The sequence below is a fragment of the Mobula birostris genome, chromosome 8 (genome assembly GCF_030028105.1).
Source record: "Mobula birostris isolate sMobBir1 chromosome 8, sMobBir1.hap1, whole genome shotgun sequence".
NCBI classification, from domain to species: Eukaryota; Metazoa; Chordata; class Chondrichthyes; order Myliobatiformes; family Myliobatidae; genus Mobula; species Mobula birostris.
Window position 1 is genome coordinate 140,016,602 of NC_092377.1, and position 24,553 is coordinate 140,041,154.

The 24,553-nt window shown below is 46.5% G+C and overlaps 1 protein-coding gene across 2 annotated transcripts in view; it reads left to right on the forward strand.

Moving 5' to 3' along the window:
- The window catches only part of LOC140201787 (disintegrin and metalloproteinase domain-containing protein 9-like), a 150,260-nt gene that overhangs the window by 82,663 nt on the left and 43,044 nt on the right, over positions 1-24,553 (forward strand). For both annotated transcript variants that reach the window (XM_072266474.1, XM_072266475.1), the window contains exons 9-14: positions 119-288; positions 3,553-3,634; positions 5,229-5,359; positions 7,511-7,682; positions 17,293-17,385; positions 22,039-22,234. In XM_072266474.1, the coding sequence (XP_072122575.1) occupies positions 119-288; positions 3,553-3,634; positions 5,229-5,359; positions 7,511-7,682; positions 17,293-17,385; positions 22,039-22,234 (844 nt within the window). The remainder of the gene's footprint in view (positions 1-118; positions 289-3,552; positions 3,635-5,228; positions 5,360-7,510; positions 7,683-17,292; positions 17,386-22,038; positions 22,235-24,553) is intronic.

Below are 24,553 nucleotides of genomic sequence, written 5' to 3' on the forward strand. Positions count from 1 at the left end.
CCCGTTCTGCTGTGAATCTGCTGCTTTGTGCCTTAGTGAAGCTGTTCAGCCAGAAATAAATTAGAGCTATCATGAGTTAAACAGTGCGTTTCTCCCTTTCATCCCCATCGTGCCGTAGATGTACAGAATGTTAAACATTCGAATCGTGTTGGTCGGTTTGGAGATCTGGATGAATGGGAATCAAATCAGCACAGAAGGAGGAGCGGGCGATGTGCTGGGACGGTTTGTGCAATGGCGAGAGAAGAACTTGCTGCCACGACGACGACACGATAGCGGGCAGTTAATTCTGTGAGTCTTCTGGATGTTCACACCAAGTATACAAAAACTGATGTCATGTGCTTTGAAAATTTAGTCCTGAGCTGACAAATGTGTGTATTTCTCTTTCCACTTCTCAGACGATATGGTGATATCTTCTAAAGATGATTGGCGATTGTGTTAGTGCTCTTCTAGTAGTCATTTTTACAACGTTAAAGGGTTAAATGTTAATGGTTAGAGGCCCCATGTCGTGTAGCGGTTAGCATGAAGCTATTGCGGCTTGGGGTGTTGGAGTTTGGAGTTCAGTTCTGGTGTAGTCTGTAAGAAGTTTGTATGTTCTTCCTGAGAGTGCTTGGGTTTCTTCCAGATGCTCTGGTTTCCTCCCATGGTCCAAAGATGTTCTGGTCAGTAGGTTAATTGACCATTGTGAATTGTCCTCTGATTGGGCCAGGGTCGAGTAGCCCCAAGTAGATTGGTTTGCTGGGTGGTGCGGCTCAGGGCTGGAAGGGCCTGTTCCCTGCTTTGGTGCTGTCTGTGTGGAGTTCGCACGTTGTCTCTGTGACTGTGTGGGTTTGCTCTATGTGCCCTGGTTTCTTTCCCCTGTCCCAAAGACAAGCACTTTGTAGGTCAATTGCCTGCTGTAAATTGCCCCTGGAAAGAGTGGTTGATGGAATGGAGCATAAAATGAGATTGTGAATGGGTGGCTGATGTTAACTGTGGTGTAGGTTTGGCTAATGGAACTCTACGATTCTGGCTTGACACCTGGCAGTTAGTTAGAGGATGACCACGGGGGATGGGGGGTAGTTGTGTGAGGAGATAACAGGGGGTGGGGTGTTGTGTGAGGGGACAACCATGAGCCCTAAATGATGTCGAAAACAATCTGCTGGAGCAGCTCAGCAGGTTGATCACAATCTGTGGAGGGAAAGGAATCGTCTTCATTTCAGGTCGAGATTCTACTTCAAGACTACATCAGCAGGGCTTCAATCCTCCACGGATGCAGCTGGACCCTCCAGCAGATTGTTTGGTGCTCCAAGCTCCAGATCCTGCAATCTCTTCAGTCTCCTGAGGATGAAGTTGAAGCCATTGAGGGAGAGTGGTGGTCACTGAGGAGGATTATTCTGTTTGTGACTTGATGTCCTCAATGGCACCATGGTTTAACATGGAGGGGAGCAGGAATGTGAAGGTTCTATGATCCTTTCATATATATCTCTAATGCAGTCAAACTTTATTTTTTCTTTGGTGTGGGTAGAGTTGACAGGTGATTTGACGGAGGGATTCAAACTACACAGGGAAACTGTTCCCTGTAGCAGAATGGTTCGAAGTTCAAAGAGAAGGATTTCAAGAACTAGGGTCAATGTCAGTAATCTGACCTGGAACACTCTGGCTGAAAGGGCAGTGGTTCACTTTCAAAAGCAAACTGAGCAAATACTGGGGGGTGGAAGCTTTTGTGGATCGAACTGAGGAACAGATTGAGTCAATGAGCGAATGGTTTCTTGTGCAGAAACGATTCTTTTGATTCTCCTATTAAATGGCAACATGATGTCCCAGATTTTGTTCTTTATTTTTTTTGAAGATTTGCTTTTGTAGTGGCATGAAACTGCACGCAATGAAAACTCAGCCAATTTCTAATTGTCTAGAAATTTAATTGGACAGCACTTGAAAACCGTGTTCCGGTGTGAGTAACAATTGCGATCATTCACAGTTCAGGCCGGACCAGTCTGTGGGCATTTCCAGCTGATTCAGTTTGGTTTACTATTGTCACATGTACCTTGGTACAGTGAGAAACCGCTGGCATACTATCCAGACATATCATTCCGTACAGAAGCATGTTAAAGTAATACATAGGAAAATCACAAATAGAATATAGTGTCATAGTTACAGAGATTGTGCTGTGCAGGTAGACAAACAAGGTACAAGGTCATGGCAAGGTAGGCTGAGAGATCAAGATGCCATCTTTATCGTTCAATAATTCCATTCAGGAATCTTAGTAACAGCAGGATTGAAGCTGTCCTTGAGCCTGGTAGGACGTGTTTTCAAGCTTCAGCCTGATGGAAGAGGTGGGAGAGGAGAGGATACCTGGACTGGGAGAAGCCCTGAATATGTTAGTTGCTTTCCCAAGGCAGCAGGAAGTGTAGACAGGGTCTCTGGGCAGGAGGCTGGTTTTCAGGTGGACTGGGCTCTGAAATTTCTTGCAGTCTTGGGCAGAGCAGTTCAATACTGAGCTGTGAATGGTCTGGATAGGATGCCTTCTCAGGTGGTGAGGGTCATTAGTGACATGCCGAATTTCATTAACCTTCTGAGAAAGTAGAGGTAGTTGAAAGGAAGGTTGTTGCCTTGATACCCAGTCACTAGGTTTTTTAATCTCCTTCCCAAGTACTGTGTTTCATCACTTTTGGAGATCCAGCCCACTGTGGTGGACGAAGTTAGAGCTGAACCTGGCAGTGCATTGTGACGAGGGTAGAGTGAGTAGAGTAGAGGTGGGGCTGGGAACACAGCCTTGCTGGACACCAGTGTTGAGAATAATTACGAAGTCTTGCCTGTAAACTAGCTCACCTTCACCATTTCCAGAGGGGCTGTTTCTAGCCAAGCCCAGGAGCTCTGATGTGAAGTCGGCTGTTCCTGAAGGAAGGTGGGGTTGCCCTGTGGCGGTTTGCAATCAGTTATCTTTGTTGGGCCTCAGCTGTCTGCACTGAGGACAGGTTTTCCATGTCAAATCTTCCAATCTACCTCATGGATTTTATCTGTCCACCTGCACTGTACTTCCTTGTAAATGCAACACGATATCCTGCACTGTTTTCCTTTGGTACTGCCCCTATGTACTTGTATGTGGAATAATCTGACTGAATGGCATGATTGTATCTCGGTATGTGTGACTATAATAAAATAATTCCAGATTCCAGTGTTACGACTCCCTGCCCTGTATGCCACTGGAAGAACTTTACCTGTGCGGTTCAGATGCGTGCCTGTTGCTTGTTTGTGCCACTTGTTCCCCAGTGGGGAGTTTTTAGTAAATCTTTCCGGGTAAAGACGCTTCAGTGCTCAACAACCCAGCTGTGAAATCCAGCTCTTTTCAACATGTTCACTCACCTCCTCGCTCTGCTCACTTCCACTCCCACTCCGCAGTCCTGGGGTACTGCCATTCCATCGTGGCTGATCCCGGATCCCACTCAACCCCATACGTGCCATTTCCCTTGATGTCCTGACCGATCGGGAGACTATCAACTTCCACTTTAAATAGACCAGTTAAACATGCACTTTAAATATTCCACATTAAATGTATATTTTGATGCCTTTCAGGAAGAAGAGATTTGGAGGATTTGCAGGTATGGCCTTTGTGAGCACTGTCTGCTCAGGGAGCCACAGTGGAGGGATCAATGTGGTAAGGAGTCATTTCTCATTACCTGTTCTTTCAAATTAACATCCGGATTGGCTGTCCAGGCTTGTGTTTACATGTTGATTTTGATGCTCTTGGGGGGAATGAAGTATTATACTGCAGAGTCAAAAATTTAATCCAAAGTGAGGATGCTTTAATGATGGAGAAATCACAATTACTAACGTGATTGTAATGTAATGAGCAAGGTCCTCCAAACACCAATGGTCTTGCTTCTGTGGTAGAAAATTCTGGTACAAAATGAAAGCCAGGCTTGTATGCAACTGTGAGTAGGACTGTCACCACCTGCCGTGGTCCCACTTGGATCTGGTGGGTCAAGAAGGGGTTTGTGTGCCCCAGATACAATAATCCATTGGTGCAGGTGTATCCAGTGGGACGTCCAGTGCTCTGAGCTTCAAATGCTTCTTTGCTTGGGCTTTCCAGAAGAGAATAGCCGTTCAGTTCTGAGGCCAGGCCACATGGCACAGTGCGAGTGTGGGGGCAAGAGATGGTCAGCAGGGATTAGCCTTGGGTGGGATGGATGAGAGGAGTGGGTCAGGTCAGTGAGGAGAACCGGGGTTGTGTTGGGATCGGGGAATGTTACAGAGGTAGAGTGGAGACTACGGTCCCAGGAATGATGGGGTTAGGGGTTGGGAGGTGGACACAGCCGGTCGTTCTGGTGATGGGTGAGAGCCGAGTGAGGGAGAGAGTGAATTTGCTGGAGATCTTTGCAAAAACATATTTCGAAGCACCCATCACATCTGTATACTTTGCCCGGTTGGAATGTGAATACTCTTGAAATCTATTTTTTCTATTGGCTCCAGTAAAGCGTAGCAAAGAAAGCAAAATTCAGTCAGTGCTTTTATTCACCAGGGGACCTAGTGAATCTTGGAACTGTTCTAATGGTGGTGCCCCGGGCGTGGAGTAGAACTCAATCCCCGCAGGTCGAAATCGTGCCTGAGCCAGAGCAGCTGCCTAGGTGTGGCAAAGTTACGGATTCTGTCCCGATCTCAGTCCCCCCCACTTCCCCTCCCGTGTGGAGCTTGTACCTTGTCATGAATGCATGGGTCCCCCTCCACAGTGCACTGGTTTCTTGCCTCATCCCAAACACGTGGGGCGGCGGGTAAATTGATTACTGAAGACTGCTGTCAGCGTGCAGGTGGATGATGGGGGTATCTGATGCGGGGTTGATGGGCATGTGAGGGAGTAGGTTGCAGAGATATTAAGAGCGAATGGGATCAGTAGGATTGCTGTGGGAGCCAGTGTAGACTAGATGGGGCAGACACCCTTTTTCACTGAGGTAAGAAAATATGAGAGAAATACGAGGTAGGCACTGGACTTGTAGAGGAACATCACTCCTCTTGCCTTGGGCATAAGCTGCTGTTGAAGTTCACCAAAGGCCTCTGGAGATGGGGGTCATAGGTGGACCTGTATCTGCTGGTTCAGTGTCCACCCCTCCAGTGAACTGAGGAATTGATTTCTGTCACTATGAAGTCCCTGTTTATATCGCACCCTGAAGTCGCTGCCTTCTGGAGCTGGTTGCTTAGTAGAGGGGAGTTGGAAGAGTGGCTTTTCAGCAATTACATTGTGGTTTCTTTTACAGTATAGCTTCAGGATTCCTCAGTTGGCTTCCGTTGTCGCTCACGAGTTGGGCCACAACCTGGGAATGAGCCACGACGATGGCCGCAACTGTGTCTGTGAAACGAAGAGCTGTATTATGAATTCTGAAGCCTCGTAAGTAACCGTCAATGCTATGCCTACAACTCTAGATATTGGTGACTTCAGTGTGTGCATAGCATCTGTATGCTTTGCTGCACTTGGGTCACGTTGTCTTTGATGGAGGGGTGGAGGAGTCTGGTTGGAATCATTTTACTATTCCCAGACAAAGTGGATGTGACTGGGTAATTCCCCCGTTGATCATGCTTGCTGACCAAGAGAACTGCAAAGGGTCTGCTGGTGGAACTACATGGCTTCACCAGCATCTGTAATGAGGCAAAGGAATCATTAATATTGTGGGTCGAAACCCTGCATCAGGACTGAAATTTTGACAATTCCTTTGCCCCCTCCCCCCCAAAAAAAAAGATGCTGCTGGATCCACTGGCTCCTCTGGCAGATTGTTTCGTAGCTCCAGATTCTCCCCACCTGCAGTCGTCAGTGTCTGCTGTAGGAGAGAGAGAAACTGATTTTATGAACAGCATTTGTATCGAACTATCCTACACTCACTGTACTCTCTAAAGAGAAATCACCTACTTTTAATGGGAGATTTTGCTGCAGTTTAAATTCTTTAAGCAAAATCTGCCATCTGAGTGAATTGTTTGCTGCACAGCGAATAGATTTTGTTGGGAGTCCTGTGCTACACCCCAACGTCCAACCCGTTGCCTGGTGCCACGTTATTAAAAATACTCCTTTTCTCACACATCCCAGTTTGGATGTGGACAGGAGTTGGTCTGGGTTCTTGTAAACTTAATTGTGCAGCAAAGTCAAATTAGGCAGAAAGAAGAGACGTTAACACAGGAAATTCTGCCGATGCTGGAAATCCAAAGCAGCACACACAAAATTCTGGAGGAACTCAGCAAGTCAGACAGCATTTATGGAAATGAATATGCAGTCGACATTTCAAGTGGAGATCCTCCTTCAGGACTGGAAAGGGAGGGGGAAAGACACCAGAATATGAAGGTTGAGGGAAGGGATGGAGGATAGCTGGAAGGTGATAGGTGAAGCCAGGTGGTTGGGAAAGATAAAGGGCTGGAGAAGAAGGAATCTGATATGAGAGTAGACCATGGGAGAAGGGGAGGAAGGAGGGAACCTAGGAGGAGGTGACAGGCAAGTGAGAAGAGGTAAGAGGCCAGAGTGGGGAATAGAAGAAGAGGGGGGTAGGGGAAATGATTTTACTGGAAGGAGACTTTTATATTCATGCTGTCAGTTTGGAGGCTACCCAGTTGGAAAATCAGGTGTTGCTCTTCCAATCTGAGGGTGGCCTCATCGTAGCACAGGAGGAAGCCAAGGACCGACATATCAGAACAGGAATGGAAATTGGAATTAAAATGTTTGGCCACTGGGAAGTTGGACTTTTGCCCAGTGGAATGGAGGTGCTCAGTGAAGTGGTCTCCCAATTTACACAGGCAGCACCTGTGGAAGGAAGCAGACAGTTGACGTTTCGGGTCGCAGCCCTTTGTCTGAGCTGAAAGGCGGGAGGTAAACAGGTGACGCAAGAACTGGCAGGTGGATCCAGACAAGGGCGACAACAGGCAGGTGAGAGAGGGGGAGACCGGGAATGGCATCATAAGCTGGCAGATGATATCTGGAAGTGTCAAAGGGCTGGCAAAGGAAGGGCAAGAGGTCTATTTAAAGAGAAAGAGAAGGAAGCTGAAGCTGCTTCTTGAAATAAAAGCAGTTACTCCATAAAATGCAGTGAGTGGAGGATAGTTACAAATATAATTCATTGTCAATGACTCGCAGTACTGCAGACATTGAATGACGGGGGATAAAAGCGGAAAGTGCTCTATTCAGCAGGTCGGACAGCATCTGCGGAGAGAGAAATTGTTAATGTTTCAGTTCTGAAACGTTAACTATTTCTGCCTCCAAAGATATGCACAACCTGTGTAATGTTCCCAGCATTTTCTGTTTTAACTGCAGATTTCCAACATATGTGGTTTTATTAAAATTTCCATTGAATGATATGGGGAATTAGCCAATCAGCTGCAGCCCTGCTGATAAAACGCAGACGTGAGAGGCTGCAGATGCTGGAACGAGCAGCAACAAACAAGATGCCGGAGGAACTCGGTGGGCCAGACAGCATCTGCGGAGGGAAATGGACAGTCGGCGTTTTGAGTGGAGGCCCTTCAGCCGGACTTCCCGTTCTCACGCTGCCTAATGCTGTTGCAGGAACGCCGTGAACTTCAGCAGTTGTAGTGCCGATGACTTTGAAACGATGATCATGAACAAAGGAGGCTGGTGCCTGCTGAACATCCCCAGTCCCGAGGAAGAGTACAGTCCTCCGTCCTGTGGCAATAAGCTGGTGGATACCGGTGAAGAATGTGATTGTGGATCGCCAGAGGTCAGTGTACATCTCCCTCCATCTCATTATTCAACACAGCTGGAGAACCTTGCTCGGCTATGGACTGATGGGCCTGGGCAATTGATAGAGTGACTCTTTGGGCCACAATTGTTGACCCTTTGGTCCAATGGTTCTTCCGTCCAGTGTTTTCTTCCCCCTAACTGTGATCCTATGAGTTCCTGTTAAAGGCTGATTTATACTTGTGCGTCAACTCGACGCCGTAACCTACGCAAGTGGCCTTCGCGTGTTGTGAGCATTTATACTTGTGCGTTGGTGTGTCTGTGTCGCTCTGCAATTCGGGAACGTTATGCATGCGCACACACCTGCCCGTGCAAGGCCTCAAGGTCATGGTAGTCTTTTTCGGGGTAAACAAGTTTAAAGCAAGTGTCTTTTTTTGTAAAAGCGAACTGTGTCCTCCATAATTTCGGAGGTCCGTAAAGCTTTATGGAAAGCATTGCGGCCCGAGTTCCTTCCCTGCCCTTCAGTCAGCCAATGGGAAGCTATTGCAGCGTAGGAGGAAATACGATGCTCCCAGGCAGACCAATCACAGTTGTTGCGTTCTGCGTTGTCAGTTACATTTTGGGAGAGGTGCATGTCAGGCTACAGCGTAGGGATCCGCGTAGGCACCGCACCTAGGGCATCGAGATGACGCAGAAGTATAAATCAGCCTTAATGACGGAGTGATAATCACTCACTTTCTTCACTGGTTTAATTGGAACGCAAGTCACCTATTTTGACATGAATGCCCTTAAACAGCAGTGGATTGAATCGCTAGAAGTGGCGTGTGTAATGCTTTACAGTACCAGTGATCATAAAATAGGGAATCACTTCCTGCTGCTGCCTGCAAGGAGCTTGCATGTTCTTCTGCTGACTGCGTGCTCTTGTTTCCTCCCATAGTCCACATTCATACTCCTCAGGGATAGTAATTCCTTGGACTGTATTGGGCTTTGACACAAATGCCACATTTCACTGTGTTTCGATAAGCATGTGACAAAATAAAGTTTGCCTTTATCTCTTTAATCTTTGCTCACGCCTGCACACCTCTTGTGCAGCCAAGGTGAAGCGCCAGAGATTTGTCACTCCCACAAAATACTGGAGGAACTTGGCAGGTCAGGCAGCATCATTCAGGCCGAGATCTTTCATCAGGACTGGTCTCGGCCTGAAACGTCAGCTGTTTATTCCCCCTCCATAGATGCTGCCTGACCTGCTGAGTTCCGTCAGCATTTTGTGTGTTGCACAAGATTTCCAGCATCTGCAGAATCTCTTGTGTAGGAGATTTCCCACTGCCATTTGGGTGGGAGTGCGGTATAAGGTTAAAACCTGCAATGACTGACCTGTGGTCGAGGATTGATAATTGTTCCATCTCTGACCCAAGTGCATTTTCAGAAAGGCAGTAACGGAGACCTGCTTCACTGCACAGCCCGTTAAGCAGGAGCACAGGCCTCGTGCGGAAACCCTGACCAAATCACTCTGCCCTGTATCAGCCCAGTACAATTTGAACTGGCACAGGTAGCTTGGTGCTGCCAGTGCTGGTGACACAGCCCACAGTCGGTGATCTCTGTGTGCAGGCATGTCCACGTGCAAATCCTGAAGTCAAATAGAATTTATTTTCACATGCACAAGTTCGGTGAGGTACAAGTACAATAAAAAAAACTTGCTTGCAGCACGGGAAGGTAGGTGGAGACAGCACAGAGAACGTAAATTGTATATCAATAAAACAAGGCAATGGACAGTTCAGTACAGCACTGGAACAGATCCTTCGGTCCAAAATGTGCCTGACTGATTGAGCTGATGACACCTAATTAAACTAATCCCTTCTGCCTGCACATGGTTTGTTCCCCTTCGTTGTCTGCCTTTCTAAGGGCCTCTTAAACACTTTGGTCATATCGGCCTCCACCACCGCTCTTGGCAGTACATTCAAGGCACCAACCATACCTCTTTCGAACTTTTATTTACTGATTTAGCGATACAGCGCGGAGTGGATCCTCCTGGACCTTGGAGCCACGCTTCCCCGGCAACCCCCGACAAACCTGATTAACTCCAACCTCATCAGGGCACGGTTTACAATGACCCGGTATATCTTTGAGCGGAGTGAGGAAGCGGAGAACATCCTTGCACTGCACGGGAAACGTACAGAGGCTCCTCACAGAGCAGCGCCAGATTTGAACTCTGAACAGTGCCGTAAACAGAGTCACACCAACAGCTAAGCTACCCTGGTGCCCGTGTCCTCTCCTAAAATGCATGCCCCTCTAGTATTAGACATTTCGACCCTGGGAGGAAAATACCGGCTGTTCATCTGCTTCTCATAATTTTATCGGCCTCTATCAGATCTCCCCTTAACCTCCACTGCTCCAGGGGAAACAACCCAAGTTTGACCACCCTTCCTTATCCCTCATGCCCTCTCATCCAGGCAGCATGCTGGTAAAAGTTTTCTCCATTCTTTCCAAAGCCTCAACATCCTTGCTATAACAAAGTGATGAGAGTTGTTTGTAGTTCTCCAGATACAGACTAACCAGACTCTCATAAAGCTGCAATGTGATTTTCCGACTCTTGAACTTTGCGTCATGTAATCAAGGCAAGCTTTACTACCCTGAAGGGAAAATAGACTCTGCCAAACAAAACATTGGTGCAAAAAAAGTATCAGAGACCAATCCCTGTAATGCAGGAGGTGGTGTGTAGTGTTCTGTTGCAGTGATTGAATTTGCTGGTGAGGGTGAACATCAGAGCCACAGTAAGTGATTCCTGTACCAAACGAACTGGTGGAGAGCAATCTATTTAGTTAGCGATGTAGCAAGGAATAAGTCCTTCTGGCCCTTCAGGATGCTGGTTCGCTGGTCCACATTCTGCTCCAGTAACACCGATTAACCCCAACCTGATCTCGAGACAGTTTACCATGACCAGTTAATCTACCGGGTATGTCTTTGGACTGTGGGTAAAAACCAAAGTGCAGTGGGAAAATCAAAGTATTCCACGGGGAGGACATACAGACTGCTTACAGATGGCGGCAGAATTGAACTCTGAACTCTGGAACGCCCCCAAGCTGTGATAGTGTCACCCTAATCGCTAATCTACCATGGCACTCGACCAACAGAATTAGTCATAGAGAGGCTGTTCAGCCCACTGAGTTCCTGCTGACCGCTAACAGACTTCCAATTTGAGTTAATTCTGAGTTATTCCCGTTGTGTTCCTCCCACATTCTCCTCACGTTCTACCACTCATCCACGCGCTGAGGGCTGTTTAAGCTACCCACTCACATGTCTTGGGGATGCGGGAGGGAGCCAGGGGAGATCCACGTGGTTGTACGGAGAATGTGCCAACTCCAGACATGTTGAGGTCAAGATCAAATCTGGGTCACTGGACTTGTACCAACTCTGCGATATTGGCTGGAATACAGGAATTAAAATAGTCTTGTTTGCGTTAGTGTGAATGGTCCCTTTATGTCAAGTATGAGTCATAGGCTCCTGGAGTTGTACAGCACATAAACAGGCCCTTCTGCTGACCTTTCTGATCATTCACACTGATCCTCTGTCCCTTTCTGTGCGTTGCCTACCTGTTTAAATGCTCTTAAACCGATTGATTGTATTTGATTCTATCTCCTTCATTGGCAGGCATTTTCCAGACATCAACCGTTGTGTGTGTGTGTAAAGTCTCTGTGTTGCTGCTTGTGCTTAGTGTGAAGGGGGAAGAGAAAGAGTTAAACTCCTTGTCCCAGTGGAGCCTGAAGCAAGTACTGCATGTCAGGGGACCAGAGAGCTTTGTCATTAACGATACCTGTTCCCTTGGAGCCAATTGACCCATCCTGCGCATGTGGTGTGAGAGACTGCAGGGATGTGTGGAATAGGTGAGGACAACATTTCCCGGAGCACGGGAGGATGAGGGGAGATCTTACAGAGGCGCACAAAATTGAGGGGCAGCAACAGAATGAATCCTTGCAGGGTTTTTATTCCTTTCAGGCTGGGCCAAAGCTTTGGGGTGAATGGTGAAAATACTTAAGGAGAATCGAAGGAGGGAATTCTTCACGTGGAAAGGGAATTCTTTGTGCAGGGGGAGATGCGACTGTGGAGTGAGCTGCCAGCAGAAGTATTAGGTGCGAGGTCAGCTGTAAGATTTAAGAGAAGTTTGGGTCGGTACGTGGAAGGAGGCGTATGGAAGACAATGACAAGGTAAATTTATCGGGGTGCGTATAGGTCACCATATGACATTCATTTTCATGCATACATTTACAGGAGAATAAAGGTAGAGAGGACTAGGCAGAGGATTAGTTCAGTATGGAGTAGATGGGCTGAAAGGCCACTTTCCGTGCTGTAGTGCTGTGACTCTATGATGGCCCAGTGCAGGTTGTTCCCTCTACACATGTTGTCAAGAATCACTCAGACCATGTAGAGAGCTGCTTCCGGGCATCATTTTGTCTGAAATGAGGCTTTCTAAATCATCGCTGGAAGCTGCCGTCCTAGGTTGGAGATGGGGTAGTGGTGTTCTATTCTGGTTAAAGACCACAGGCAGATTGTCCTACTTGTCCTTCAGGAAGATGCAGGATTTTAGCAATGTCTCAATGAATACCACATCTTCATATACTGCGGGCATTTCACAGCACTCATAACCTTACTAAGTCACTGGGAAAATAGGTTAAAGCCTTTGGGATGGAGGTGCAGAAATCTTCACATGCACCTATGTTACTGTGTGTTTGTAGATGCTGTTTTCTGAGAGGTCTGCAAATCTGCACCCTTTGAATCATAATCTGGAGCAGCAGCGTTGAATAGTGAATAGCATTAAAACTGTTTGATGATGCAGAGCCTTTGCTCCCTCTGAACAAAGGGAGAGAGGTCGTCTCCCTCCTTCAGAGGTGCAACCTTGGAACTGATTCTCCCACGCAGTTGCATTGCGATCTGTTGGTGTAGTGTGCCACAGTGTGGTAGCAGGAAGTATTGCATGTCCATGGAATGAATTTAATCAAACTAGACTAATCCACCCCAACCAAACCTGCACAGTATCTAGTGAGAAAATCTTTAACAGCTTGCACTGTGTGGGGCTACCATGCCCTATAAGCAGGATGAAGGGGGTGGATTCTCATCTGGTTAGTTTGGGTCAGGGGAGGACCTTTGGTAGGATATCAAGCATGTATGTGATGGACGTGCTCTCCAAAATGGCGTGTGGGGATGGAGCCAGGAATTTGGTCAAACTGTTAACACAGACATCCATAGTATAGTTCCAAGTAATGGGTGGGAAATGGTGACAACAGCCACCTTCTGCTTCATCTGGGGAATCCAAGATAGAGCATGTCTGGAGGGTGGAATTGTGATTGTGGGGGTAGATCAGCATCCCCAACATTGCATTTGTCCTGATAACCATCTATATGTGTGTCTGCATCAAGCTTTGCGTAGGAACAAAGTATGCCCACGCCAAGTGTCCCTCTGTGCAGAGGTTGTACCAGTCCCCAGCACTGTGAAGGAAGGGCTTGCCCTCGTTGCTGTGCAGTGTTCCATTCAGTCTGTCGTCACACTACCTGTCCTTTGTGAAAAAGTTCCTTCAGAAAAAATACCTTTGTCCACAGTGTTCTGCATGGAACATCTCGTTGGCTCTGTAGGAGAAAGACACGATGAATCCTGTGGGACAGTTCCTCAAGCAAACTGTCAAAGCCATTGATCATTGCCAGAACTTGCTAACAGGTCACTGGTCTGGCAGTGAGAGGGGCCCTCCATAATCGGTTGGAGTGTCACTCTCTGTGTGCACTGGGATAAGGTTCAGACAATTGTCCCCTCTTTCTTTGTGTTTGCAAAGGTTTGGAAAAGAATGAAAGGGTCCTTATTAAGGTTTGTCCTAAGCAGTCGCATAACAGAGAGCTCTTTAACCTACATGGTATGCCTAAGGCTGCTTACCGAGACAAATATCAAGTGCTGCAGAACAATTATCAGAGAAATGAAGGAGGCATTTTATTCTGCCTGAAACTTGCTGGTTTTCCAGTGCAGTGAGATGCAGAAGTAGATGTCGAGGGGTTCACGGAAGCTTTGTGCGGCCAATGCAAAGACTTTGTACCGAAGGGCTGCAGTCCAAAATTCTGATTTTACCAAACACGTAGGGTTAGGTTCTGTGTAACAACCCCATAGACATTGTAAAGTGGGATTTCCCAACCTGGGGTCCATGGATCGCTTGTTTAATGGTATTGGTTCATGATATAAAAAAGGTTGGGAACCTCTGCTGTATGCTGTAGAACAGGGGTCCCCAAACTTCTTTGCACCACGGACCGGTTTAATATTGACAATATTCTTGCGGACCAGCTGACCGGGGGGGGGGGGGGTTATTAATCACGACTGGAATATAGGTGATAAGTCAACTATAAGTCACTTATCAGTGGCTAATACACTCAATTTTGTTTCTAAAAGGGTTTATCTAATGACACACAGCGCATATTTTCCACGCATGAATATAGTGGTAAGTCAATTATAAGTCATAAGAGGGTTTCTTATGTCCAGTCTATTCTGCAATTTAGATTTCATTGCATTCATTGCAGAAAACTCCGCTTCGCAGAGATACGATGTTGCAAATGGAAACAAAGTTTTCAGTGCTTTCGTGGCCATCTCAGGATATTCAGCCTTGACTTTGATCCAGAATGCTGGCAGAGATGTTATGTCAAACATACTTTTCAGCCCACCGTCATTTGCAAGCTCGAGGAGTTGATGATCTTCCCGCGCTGACATGGATGAATCACCAGGGACATTCACAAATGGGTCACGGACCCATTCCTTTGCACGTCTTGGGTCATTTGCGGTTGGGAAGTAACGTTCGAATTCTGTCGACAGCGAAGACAGGTGTTCGTGCACCAGCTGTGAGAAAGATGGTGCAGCCTCAATCTCTCCCAAAATCCCAGCTAATGCTGGGAACATGTCAAATATGCCCCCGTCCACTCACGGTCCCCACAGTTCCAGTTTGGCTTTGAAAGCAGACACTTTATCCACCAGCAATTTTTATGTGTGTTACTTCATCTGCCAACTTGAAGACAGTTGTCATTCTCCCCTGAAGTGACGAATTGAGTTCATTGAGCAGGTTGAAGATGTCACACAGATAAGCGAGTTTTGCTATCCATTCCTCGTCACTGAAGTGGTGACTTTTTTCCTGAAAGAAATCACTGTAGCTGCTCGCTTAAATCAAAAACCCTGGCCAGGGCTCTCTCCCTTGATAGCCACCTGACCTCAGTGTGTAAGAGAAGGCGTTTGTGCTCTGCATCCATTTCCTTGGAAAGCTGCTCAAACAAAGCTCTTGCTTTGATGTGATTGATAACTTCAACAACGTCACTCAATACTCTGTTAATATCAGGTGACATTTTTTGGCTAGCCAGCATTTCCCAGTGTGTGACGCAGTGTCTAGACTGGCATTGACGAGCAACTTCTTTGACTCGGATAGTGAAACTAGACTCATTAAGCGGTTCCAACAGCTGTGCTTCGATGTCCTCCACTATGTCATCGATTCTCCTTGAAACTGTGGTAGCTGAAAGAGAAACCTGTGCCATCTTGTTAGCTGCCGCTTCTCCCAACAATTCACCGCACACGTCCTTGGCAGCAGGCAGAATCAATTCTTCACCAACAGTCAAAGGTTTCTTAGCCTTAGCAATATGGCTAGCCACTATGTACGACGCTCTCAGAGCAGCCTCATTTGTGGAGGTAGTGGCTCTCAGCACTTGCGATTGTTCCGCTTGCTCACGTTTTTTCCGCTCAAAAAACTCAACGGGTTTGTCTTTAAGTGCAGGGTGCTTGGACTCAAGGTTCCGAAACAGTTTTGAGGGTTTCATTGCCTCATTAGACAGCTTGTCTCCACATATCACACACAGGGGGCTTGGAGCGTGCGAGTCACCGGTCGCAATAAAGCCATATTTTATGTACGACTCGTCGTATTTTCTGTTGAAGGAAGCTTTCTTTTTTTTTTTGCAGTCTTGGCCTCAGCTGTCTCTGCATTATCATCATCATTAGGCCTTTTATGTCCCCTACCATCTCTTCCAAAGAAACTGTCAAGTGACGTTTGTTTTTTACTCATCGAGTAGTTGTAGGTTAATGACCGACTGATGTCCTCGCGTGGGTAATGACCTCGTGTGCATTCACGTTCAACAGTGGGCGTGACAGGGAATGAGGAAAGGAGCAGTTGACGCATTTCGTTTCCTCGCGGCCCGGTAGCACATGCTTTGTGGCCTGGTGGTTGGGGACCACTGCTTTAGAATGTTTTGTTCAAAGAGGTCACATGCCTTGTACATAGAATGTATTGACTTAAGACACCACAAGTGCAAATACTTAACAGTATGTGAATAAATAGTGTGGACAACGCTGTGAAACTAAAGAAAGTCTACACTGGTTTGTATTTCTTGAATATTTTAAGAAGTTATTTTTGGGAAAAAAAATCCAACTAAATTAACAGAGTTTATTACTGATAAAATCCATAAACCAGCTGTAATCATTCACTCCCATAAATTAACAAAGGCAGCAATGTATTGAAATGATGTCTTTTTTTCTTAAGAAATCATAAATGTTCACAAAATATTCTAAGTTCAAGCTTATTGTTATCAGGGACATGTACAATATAACCAGGGTTAAATATCATGAAATTAGCTCGGAGCTTCAGCAGCGCAGTACATTACAAATAGGAGTTCATGTAAAATTATATGTGTGTACAGATAGAGTAAGCATAATGACAAGATTGACAGAGAGTGAGAGAAAAAATATAGGCAGAGGTGGTGCTAAGGTCTTGTGGGTCAGTTTTGGAGCCTCATGGCAGTGGGGAAGATGCCGCTGTTGGACATTGGAGTTGAAGGTCTTCAGTCTCCTACATCTCCATCAGTGTTCTCAATATTGACAGGGAAGCAGAAAACTGGACCAGGAATGGCTATTCAGTACACTGAGCAACACACACAAAATGCTGGAGGACCTCAGCGGGCCAGGCAGCATCTATGGAAAAGAGTACAGTCGACATTTTGGGCTCAGACCCTTTGGCAACATGCTAAAGCCCACTCTGCTAAGACATTCCCTCTATCCCCATTCCATTTGGTACATTTTGTGACCTGAAATCTGTCTACCTCCTTTAATATATTCAGCAACATGGCCTCCCCTGTGGTGGTTGAGAATTCCACAGGGCCATGACCCTCTAGATAAAGAAAGTTCTCCTCATCTCCTCCAAATTATGTCAGCAAAAATCTGTGACTGACCACTCGTTCTCAAACACCAGGCAACAGATACTGGTACCAAGCTTTTCTGCAGTTTGGGATTTTATTGACTTTGGGGGAGATGATGGATTTGGTGTTTTGGTGGTGAAACGTGTTTTTTTATTATAGTTTGTAAAGACCAACATGTGTTGCCCATCAAAGCTGCTCATGAACTATGACAGCCCCTTTACTGAAGCCACACTTCAATTTACAATCAAACTGAAGCCCTTGGCGGTAACCTGTGGGCCAAGAAGCACCGACTTTGCCGAGGGGCTGGAGTCGTGGAGAGTCTGGTTCAGTGGGGAAGCAGATGTTTTATTTACTCTGACTACACCGTGAAAGGCTGGAGAGGGCAGTGGGTGAAGAGTGAATTGCTTTCGTTCACTGGTGTTGAGTCGCCACGCTGAGGCTGATTGATTCTTTTTGCAGGAGTGTAAAAATGACCAGTGTTGCGAGGCGTCCACTTGTAAACTCAAGTATGGAGCAGAGTGTGCGACTGGGGTCTGCTGCAATAAGTGCAAGGTAAGTGTTGCAGATAAAGAACGGGCTACAGAATGGGGCAGGAGCCGTCCCCTCTGATCTGACCTGCTGTTCAGGAAATCAGGGTGGACTCAGTTCTACTCCTCTTAGGTTCACCAGTAGTTCGGAAAGTTATCCTTTACTGACTTGTGCCCCTGCTGATCTCCGTGCAACCGATGCCATAGCATCTGTCATTCACCCGGCCCTGACGCGCCTAGAAAACAAGGTCAGAATGTTGCTTCTGGATTTCAGTTTGGTGTTAATACTGTTGTCCCGCAGACGTTGGTGAACAAACTCCTCCTCCTCGGTCTAAATATACCACTGTGCCATTGGGTTTTGGACTTCCTGACCAACAGACCTCAGGTAGTCAGGATGCACAACAGCTCCTCCCTCCCCATCATCCTCACCACGGGTGCCCCCCCCCGCCCCCCAGGGCTGTGTGCTGAGCCCACTGCTGTACCCTCTGCTCACACGCGACCACACGGCCGAACACCCGAGTCAATCGCATCATCAAGTTTCTGATGACGTGACAGTGGGGGGGCTCATCACCAACAATGAGATGGCCAACAGAGAGGAGGAGGAAGAGCTCGAGGCTTGGTGCCAGGCAAATAACCTCTTCCTCAATGTCAGAAAGACAAAGGAAATTATTGTTGACTTCAGGAGATCTTGCAGCACTTACTTTGCTCTTTGCATCAGCGGCACAGCAGTGCAGTTTCAAACTCCTGGGTGTGCACGTCACGCACGACCTCTCCTGGTCCCTGAGCACATCCTACACAGTCAAGGAAGCTCACCAGTGCCTCTACTTTCTGAGGAGGCCGAAGAGAGCTGGACTTTGCTCGTCCGTACTCACGTCATTCTATAGATGCACGGTAGAGAGCACCCTGGTCAACTGCATCACTGCATGATGCACTGCGGCAGACAGTGAGGCTCTACGACAGGGAGTCAGAACTGCCCACCATGCCACTGGCACCAGCTTACCAGCCATCAAGGCCATGTATTCGGAAAAGTGCCAGTCACACCATGAAGGATTGCCCCCACCCTGCTCATAGACGGTCTCTCCCACTCCCATCCAGAAGCAGGCTACGTAGCATCCTTGCCAGGACCACCAGTCTGAAAAAGTTACTTTTCCCCAAGGAGTACCCCAGGTCAACACCTCCACCAACTAACTCCACCACTACTTTATTATTTCCTGTCTGCCACCTTGTGTACAACCTGGCATCACTTTATGGATATGCAATATTTATGCTGCTTATTATTATTGTGCTCTGCATTTTTTTTTGGATTTTTTGCGCTGTAATCGGATATAGAGTAACAGTTATTTTATTCTCCTTTAGGAAATGACATGAATCTGTCTAAAATGGGTGTCCCCTTACTCTGTAATACTGCCCCCCGTTTTAGATTCCATTACCCGGGGGAAACACCTTCTCAGCATCCACCAATTAATCCCCTCACCCATTAGATTGTTACATTTTATAATAACACAAACATTAATCACATGTTTAGGAGCTAGTAACAGGTTGGGTTTGAAAAAAAAAAGAGAAAACCATCCTAAATCGTGGGCCAGGCAACATCTGTGGAGGGAAATGGACAGTCGATTTTTCAGGTTGAGATCCTTCATTTGGACTGACAGAGGGGAGGGGAAGGGCTGGCAAGTGATTGGTGGATCCAGGCGAGGAGGGGTAATTGATCGATCCAGATGGAGAAGGAAAGAGTTGTAAAAGGGATAGAGGCTGGGAGGTGATAGGTAGAGGCAACAGAGGGCAGCAGACCGTGAAAGCTGATAGGAAAAGAAGGTGGGCCGTGGAAACAAATAAGAGGGGTGGAAAGGCAGCTGGGAACAGGGGAAGGGGCAGACTCAGTGGGCAGATGGGCAGATGGGAGAATGTGGGGAAGGAAATAGACTGATGCAAACGGGATGGTGCCGGAGGATTGGCGTATTGCTCATGTTGTTCCATTGTTTAAAAAGGGTTCTAAGAGTAAACCTAGCAATTATAGGCCTGTAAGTTTGACGTCAGTGGTGTGTAAATTAATGGAAAGTATTCTTAGAGATGGTATATATAAGTATCTGGATGGACAGGGTCTGATTAGGAACAGCCAACATGGGTTTGTGTGTGGAAGGTCATGTTTGACAAATCTTACTGAATTTTTTGAAGAGGTTTCTAGGAAAGTTGACGAGGGTAAAGCGGTGGATGTTGTCTATATGGACTTCAGTAAGGCCTTTGGTAAGGTTCCACACGGAAGGTTCAGACGTTAGGTATTAATATTGAAGTAGTAAAATGGATTCAACAGTGGCTGGATGGGAGATGCGAGAGAGTAGTGGTGGATAACTGTTTGTCAGGTTGGAGGCTGGTGACTAGTGGTGTGCTTCAGGGATCTGTACTGGGTCCAGTGTTGTTTGTCATATACATTAATGATCTGAGTGATGGGGTGGTAAATTGGATGAGTAAGTATGCAGGTGATACTAAGACAGGTGGAGTTGTGGATAATGAAAAAGTAGGTTTTCAAAGCTTGCAGAGAGATTTAGGCCAGTTAGAAGAGTGGGCTGAAAGATGGCAGATGGAGTTTAATGCTAATAAGTGTGAGGTGCTACATTTTGGTAGGACTAATCAAAATAGGACGTACATGGTAAATGGTAGGGCATTGAAGAATGCAGTAGAACAGAGGGATCTAGGAATAATGGTGCATAGTTCCCTGAAGGTGGAATCTCATGTGGATAGGGTCGTGAAGAAAGCATTTGGTATGCTGGCCTTTAGGAGTTGGGATGTAATGTTAAAATTGTACAAGGCATTGGTGAGGCCAAATTTGGAGTATTGTGTACAGTTCTGGTTACCGAATTATAGGAAAGATGTCAACAAAATAGAGTACAGAGAAGATTTACTGGAATGTTACCTGGGTTTCAGCACCTCAGTTACAGAGAAAGGTTGAAGAAGTTAGGTCTTTATTCTTTGGAGCGTAGAAGGTTGAGGGGGGACTTGATAGAGGTATTTAAACTTACGAGGGGGATAGATAGAGTTGACATGGATAGGCTTTTTCCATGTAGGGGGTAGTCACACAAGAGTACATGGGTTGAGAGTTAGGGGGCAAAAGTTTAGAGGTAACACGAGGGGAACTTCTTTATTGAGAGAGTGATAGCTGTGTGGAGCGAGCTTCCAGTAGAAGTGGTAGAGGCAGGTTCCATATTGTCATTTAAAGTAAGATTGGATAAGTATATGGACAGGAGAGGAATGGAGGGTTATGGGCTGAGCGCAAGTCGATGGGACTAAGTGAGAGTAAGTGGCATGGACTAGAAGGGCCGAGATGGCCTGTTTCCGTGCTGTAACTGTTATATGGTGTAGGAGGAAATGGATGTGTCTGGAGAAGAGTGAGAAAAGGGACAGAGGTGGAGTAGTTTTTGAAGAGAATGTGTTCAGACATGGCAGTAAGTCGCAGGGAAACCAAACCAGGAAGATTTGGCAGGGGGAATAAATTACGGAAATCACAAATCCATCTGCTGTGAACTGGAACCATTTTAAGTTAGTAAGGCCAAGTGATCTGAGTTAAGGCTACATCCGAGCCAACAAAGGATTCTGCAGATGCTGGAAATCTTGTGCACCATGTGTAAAATGCTGGAGAAACTCAGCAAGTCGGACAGCATCGGTGGAAGAGAATAAACAGTTGAATTTTGGGCTGAGAATTCTTGTCGGACAGCTGATGAATGGTCTCGGCTGGAAACGCCAGCAGTTTATTCCCTTTTTTTGGTGCTGCCTGACTTGCTTTGTTCCTCCAGCGTTTTGTGTGTGCTGCTCATGAAGGAGCGTGACTTTGCTGGAATTGGCGAACAGCTTTTTTTAATTTTGATAAATTACATCCAAAACTGAGGTGAGGCGAGAAAGTTTTCCTCTACCCAGTCAGAGGTTCTGTGCCGTCCACTGCTTAAAGGGTGGGAGAGGCAAACTCAAAACATTTAGAAGAGGATTGATGGAGGAAGGGAATTAATGAGATCAGAAAGCAAAGAGCTGAAAACTTTGGGGTGAGGGAGGTAGCTCATACATGGTTACAGGGTGAAAGCAAAAACTCCACGTGTCCGGCCCCAGAGGTCAGGATTAAACTGGAGTCTGGGAGCAGTACTACCAGCTGTACTTCTGTACTGCAGGCCACTTGTTAATCCCAAATAACCTTTGGAAGCAGAACTCCAAAAGAGCATCCTCTACTGTAAAGAAATTTCCCCTTCTCTGCCGGAGGTTCTTGATTTCTCATCCTGGGGTAGCAGTGTCTGATCTCCAACCCTGTCCATCCCTCCCTTACCCCACTGGGAGGTTCCAGACTCCAGTGGGTCAAGTCCAAGCTCACTTTGCTCAGTTGAATGGGAGCTTGGAGATGGATACCCAGGCTCGGTGTTTTGACCGCCATGCATGTTACTTCCAGCTCGCTGCCAGCTCCTAGATGTCACGTCACACTTGAATGTGAATCTGTGCATGGCTGTTCTTGAAATATTTCCAATTACAGTAGGTCTGGGTAACATTTGCAGCTGAGGTCCAGGGTGAAAGAGACTCCAATACTGCAGTGGTCGTCCTGAATGGTTACGGAGCAATGTGCATGTCTGGTTGCATTGCGGATGCTGATCTTGTCACATCTTCACCGTGTAGCTGACGTTTACTTTCCACTCTCTCCTTGCAGTTCCTGGCTGCCGGAACTGTGTGCCGAGCCTCTGAAGATGAGTGTGACCTACCGGAGTACTGCAATGGAACAAGCCACAACTGCCAGGCTGATGTATTTGTGCAGAATGGCCACCCCTGTCAACACAACACCTCCTACTGCTACAATGGAATGTGTCAGAGTTATGACAGTCAGTGCGTGGCTCTGTTTGGCCAGGGTGAGTACCGCTACATCACCACAATTTAACCTTCCTCTGAATTGCAAAAGAGTTATTTCAGGTGATCCAGCAAGTGATTTTTTTTTTAAGTTCCATGAGCTTTGGATATATCTTTTTTTTTAACCCACAATTCTTCTGCCTCCTCACCATCATTAAGGTACTGGCAAGATGGTGGTTGTCCAGTTGGAAGAGTTCAGTGACAGGAGAGGGGGTTTACAGTACATCACGATGGTGGGGTCGCTCACCATTGCAGTGTATGCAGAGAGTTAACATTTCCAGATTTGTTTAAGGATGATGGGGGATCACTCAGCAGGGCAGCTTATGTAGCAAGAGTTTGCATCCCCCATCAAGGAGGCCTCAAAGGTCTCTGCTTTCTCAATAAAAGAACCAACAAGTTCTCTTCCACCACCAACCTCCGTTGTCCGTCAGATCTGGTCCTCGACCTCAACTATTTTTCCTTTGGCTTCTCCGACTTTCTCCAGACTCAAGGGGTAGTCATGGGCACCTGCGTGGTCCCCAGCTATGCCTGCCTTTCTGTTGGCTGTGTCCCTGGTAACGCTCCTCAACTCTTCCTCCTCTACATCGACAACTGCGTTGGTGCTGCTTCACGCAGCCATGCTGAGCTTGTCAATTTCATCAACTTTGCCTCTAACTTCCACCCTGGCCTTAAATTCACTTGGTCCATTTCAGACACCTCCCTCTCCTTTCTCGATCTCTCTGTCTCCATTTCTGGAGACAAACTTTCATTTGACATCTCTATGACTCGCACACTCTGCCTGTGTCTCTCTCTGTCTATGGATGTGTCACGCGCATTTTGCCTGTGCTCTCTATCTGTCTTGCTTTGTCTATGCATGTGTCTTGCACACCCTGCCTGTCTCTATCTGTCTATACGTGTCTGTCCCTCTCTGTCTCTCACACAGATTAACCATTCTCATTAATCTGTCAACTTGATCTATCCATAAGCAGTAGAATCATTACCACATCTTGTGCCTGACTTCATCACAAATATTCCTCATCCCACCTCTCCCTCCCCCACGTTCTCTGTTTCCTGGCTCTGGTGATAGGTCACTGATCTCAACCATTCATCTGATGTGTGTTGTAACTTAAACCATTGACTTAACTTAGGGTGCAGCTGCTAACTTAGCAAGTTGCATGGAAAGTGATGTTGGAGAGGCAGTAGCGGAGGTGAGGAAATAGCGAACAAATGAAACAACTGTGATAAGACTGCTGACCGGATCCTGACCGTGATCTGGGCCATACCCTCCAAATATTCGGACCTGCCTCTTGGTTTTTTTTACACTACCTTACTTTCCATTTTCTATTTTCTATTTATGATTTATAATTTAAATTTTTAATATTTACTATTGATTTGTACTCCAGGGAGCGGCAAGCGCAGAATCAAATATTGCTGTGATGATTTATGTTCTAGTATCAATTGTTTGGCAATTATAAAGTATAAGTATTTTGCACCAATCTTCACCGTGGAAGTCACTAGCAATATGCCCTAAGTTTAAGAGTGTCAGAGGACAGAATTGTGTGAAGTTACCATTACTAGAGAGAAGGTTCTCGGGAAACTGAAAGGTCTGAAAATAGATAAATCACCTAGAACAGATGGTCTGCAAGCCAGGGTTCTGAAAGAGGTTGGTGAAGAGATTGTGGAGGCATTAGTAAAGATCTTTCACAAATGAATTGATTCTAGCATGGTTGTGGAGGGCTGGAAATTTGCAAATGTCACTTAACTCTTTAAGAAGGTAGCGAGTCAGAAGAAAGGAAATTATAGGCCAGTTAGTCTGACCTCAGCAGTTGGGAAGATGTTGGAGTCAATTGTTAAGAGTGTGGTTTTGGGGTAGTTGGAGGCACGTGATAAAATAGGCTGAAGTCAGCATGGTTTCCTTAAGGGAAAATCTTGCCTGACAAATCTGTTGGAATTCTTTGAAGAAATAACAAGCAGGATAGACAGAGGATCAGTGGTTGTTATGTATATGGATTATCAGAAGGCCTTTGACAAGGACCGCAAGGGAGGCTGTTTAACAAGTTAAGAGCGCATGGTATTACAGGAGCATTGGCTGATTGGCAGGAGGCAAAGAGTAGGAATAAAGGGAACCTTTTCTGGTTGGCTTCCGGTGACCGGCGGTGTTCCACAGGGGTCTATGACGTGAAGATAAGTGGTGGGGCAGATAGTTCTGAGGAAGCAGAGAGCCTACAGAAGGACGTCGCCAGATTAGGAGAATGCGCAAAGAAGTGGCAGATGGAATACTGTGTTGGGAAGTGTATGGTCATGCACTTTGGTAGAAGAAATAAAAGCATAGACTACTTTCT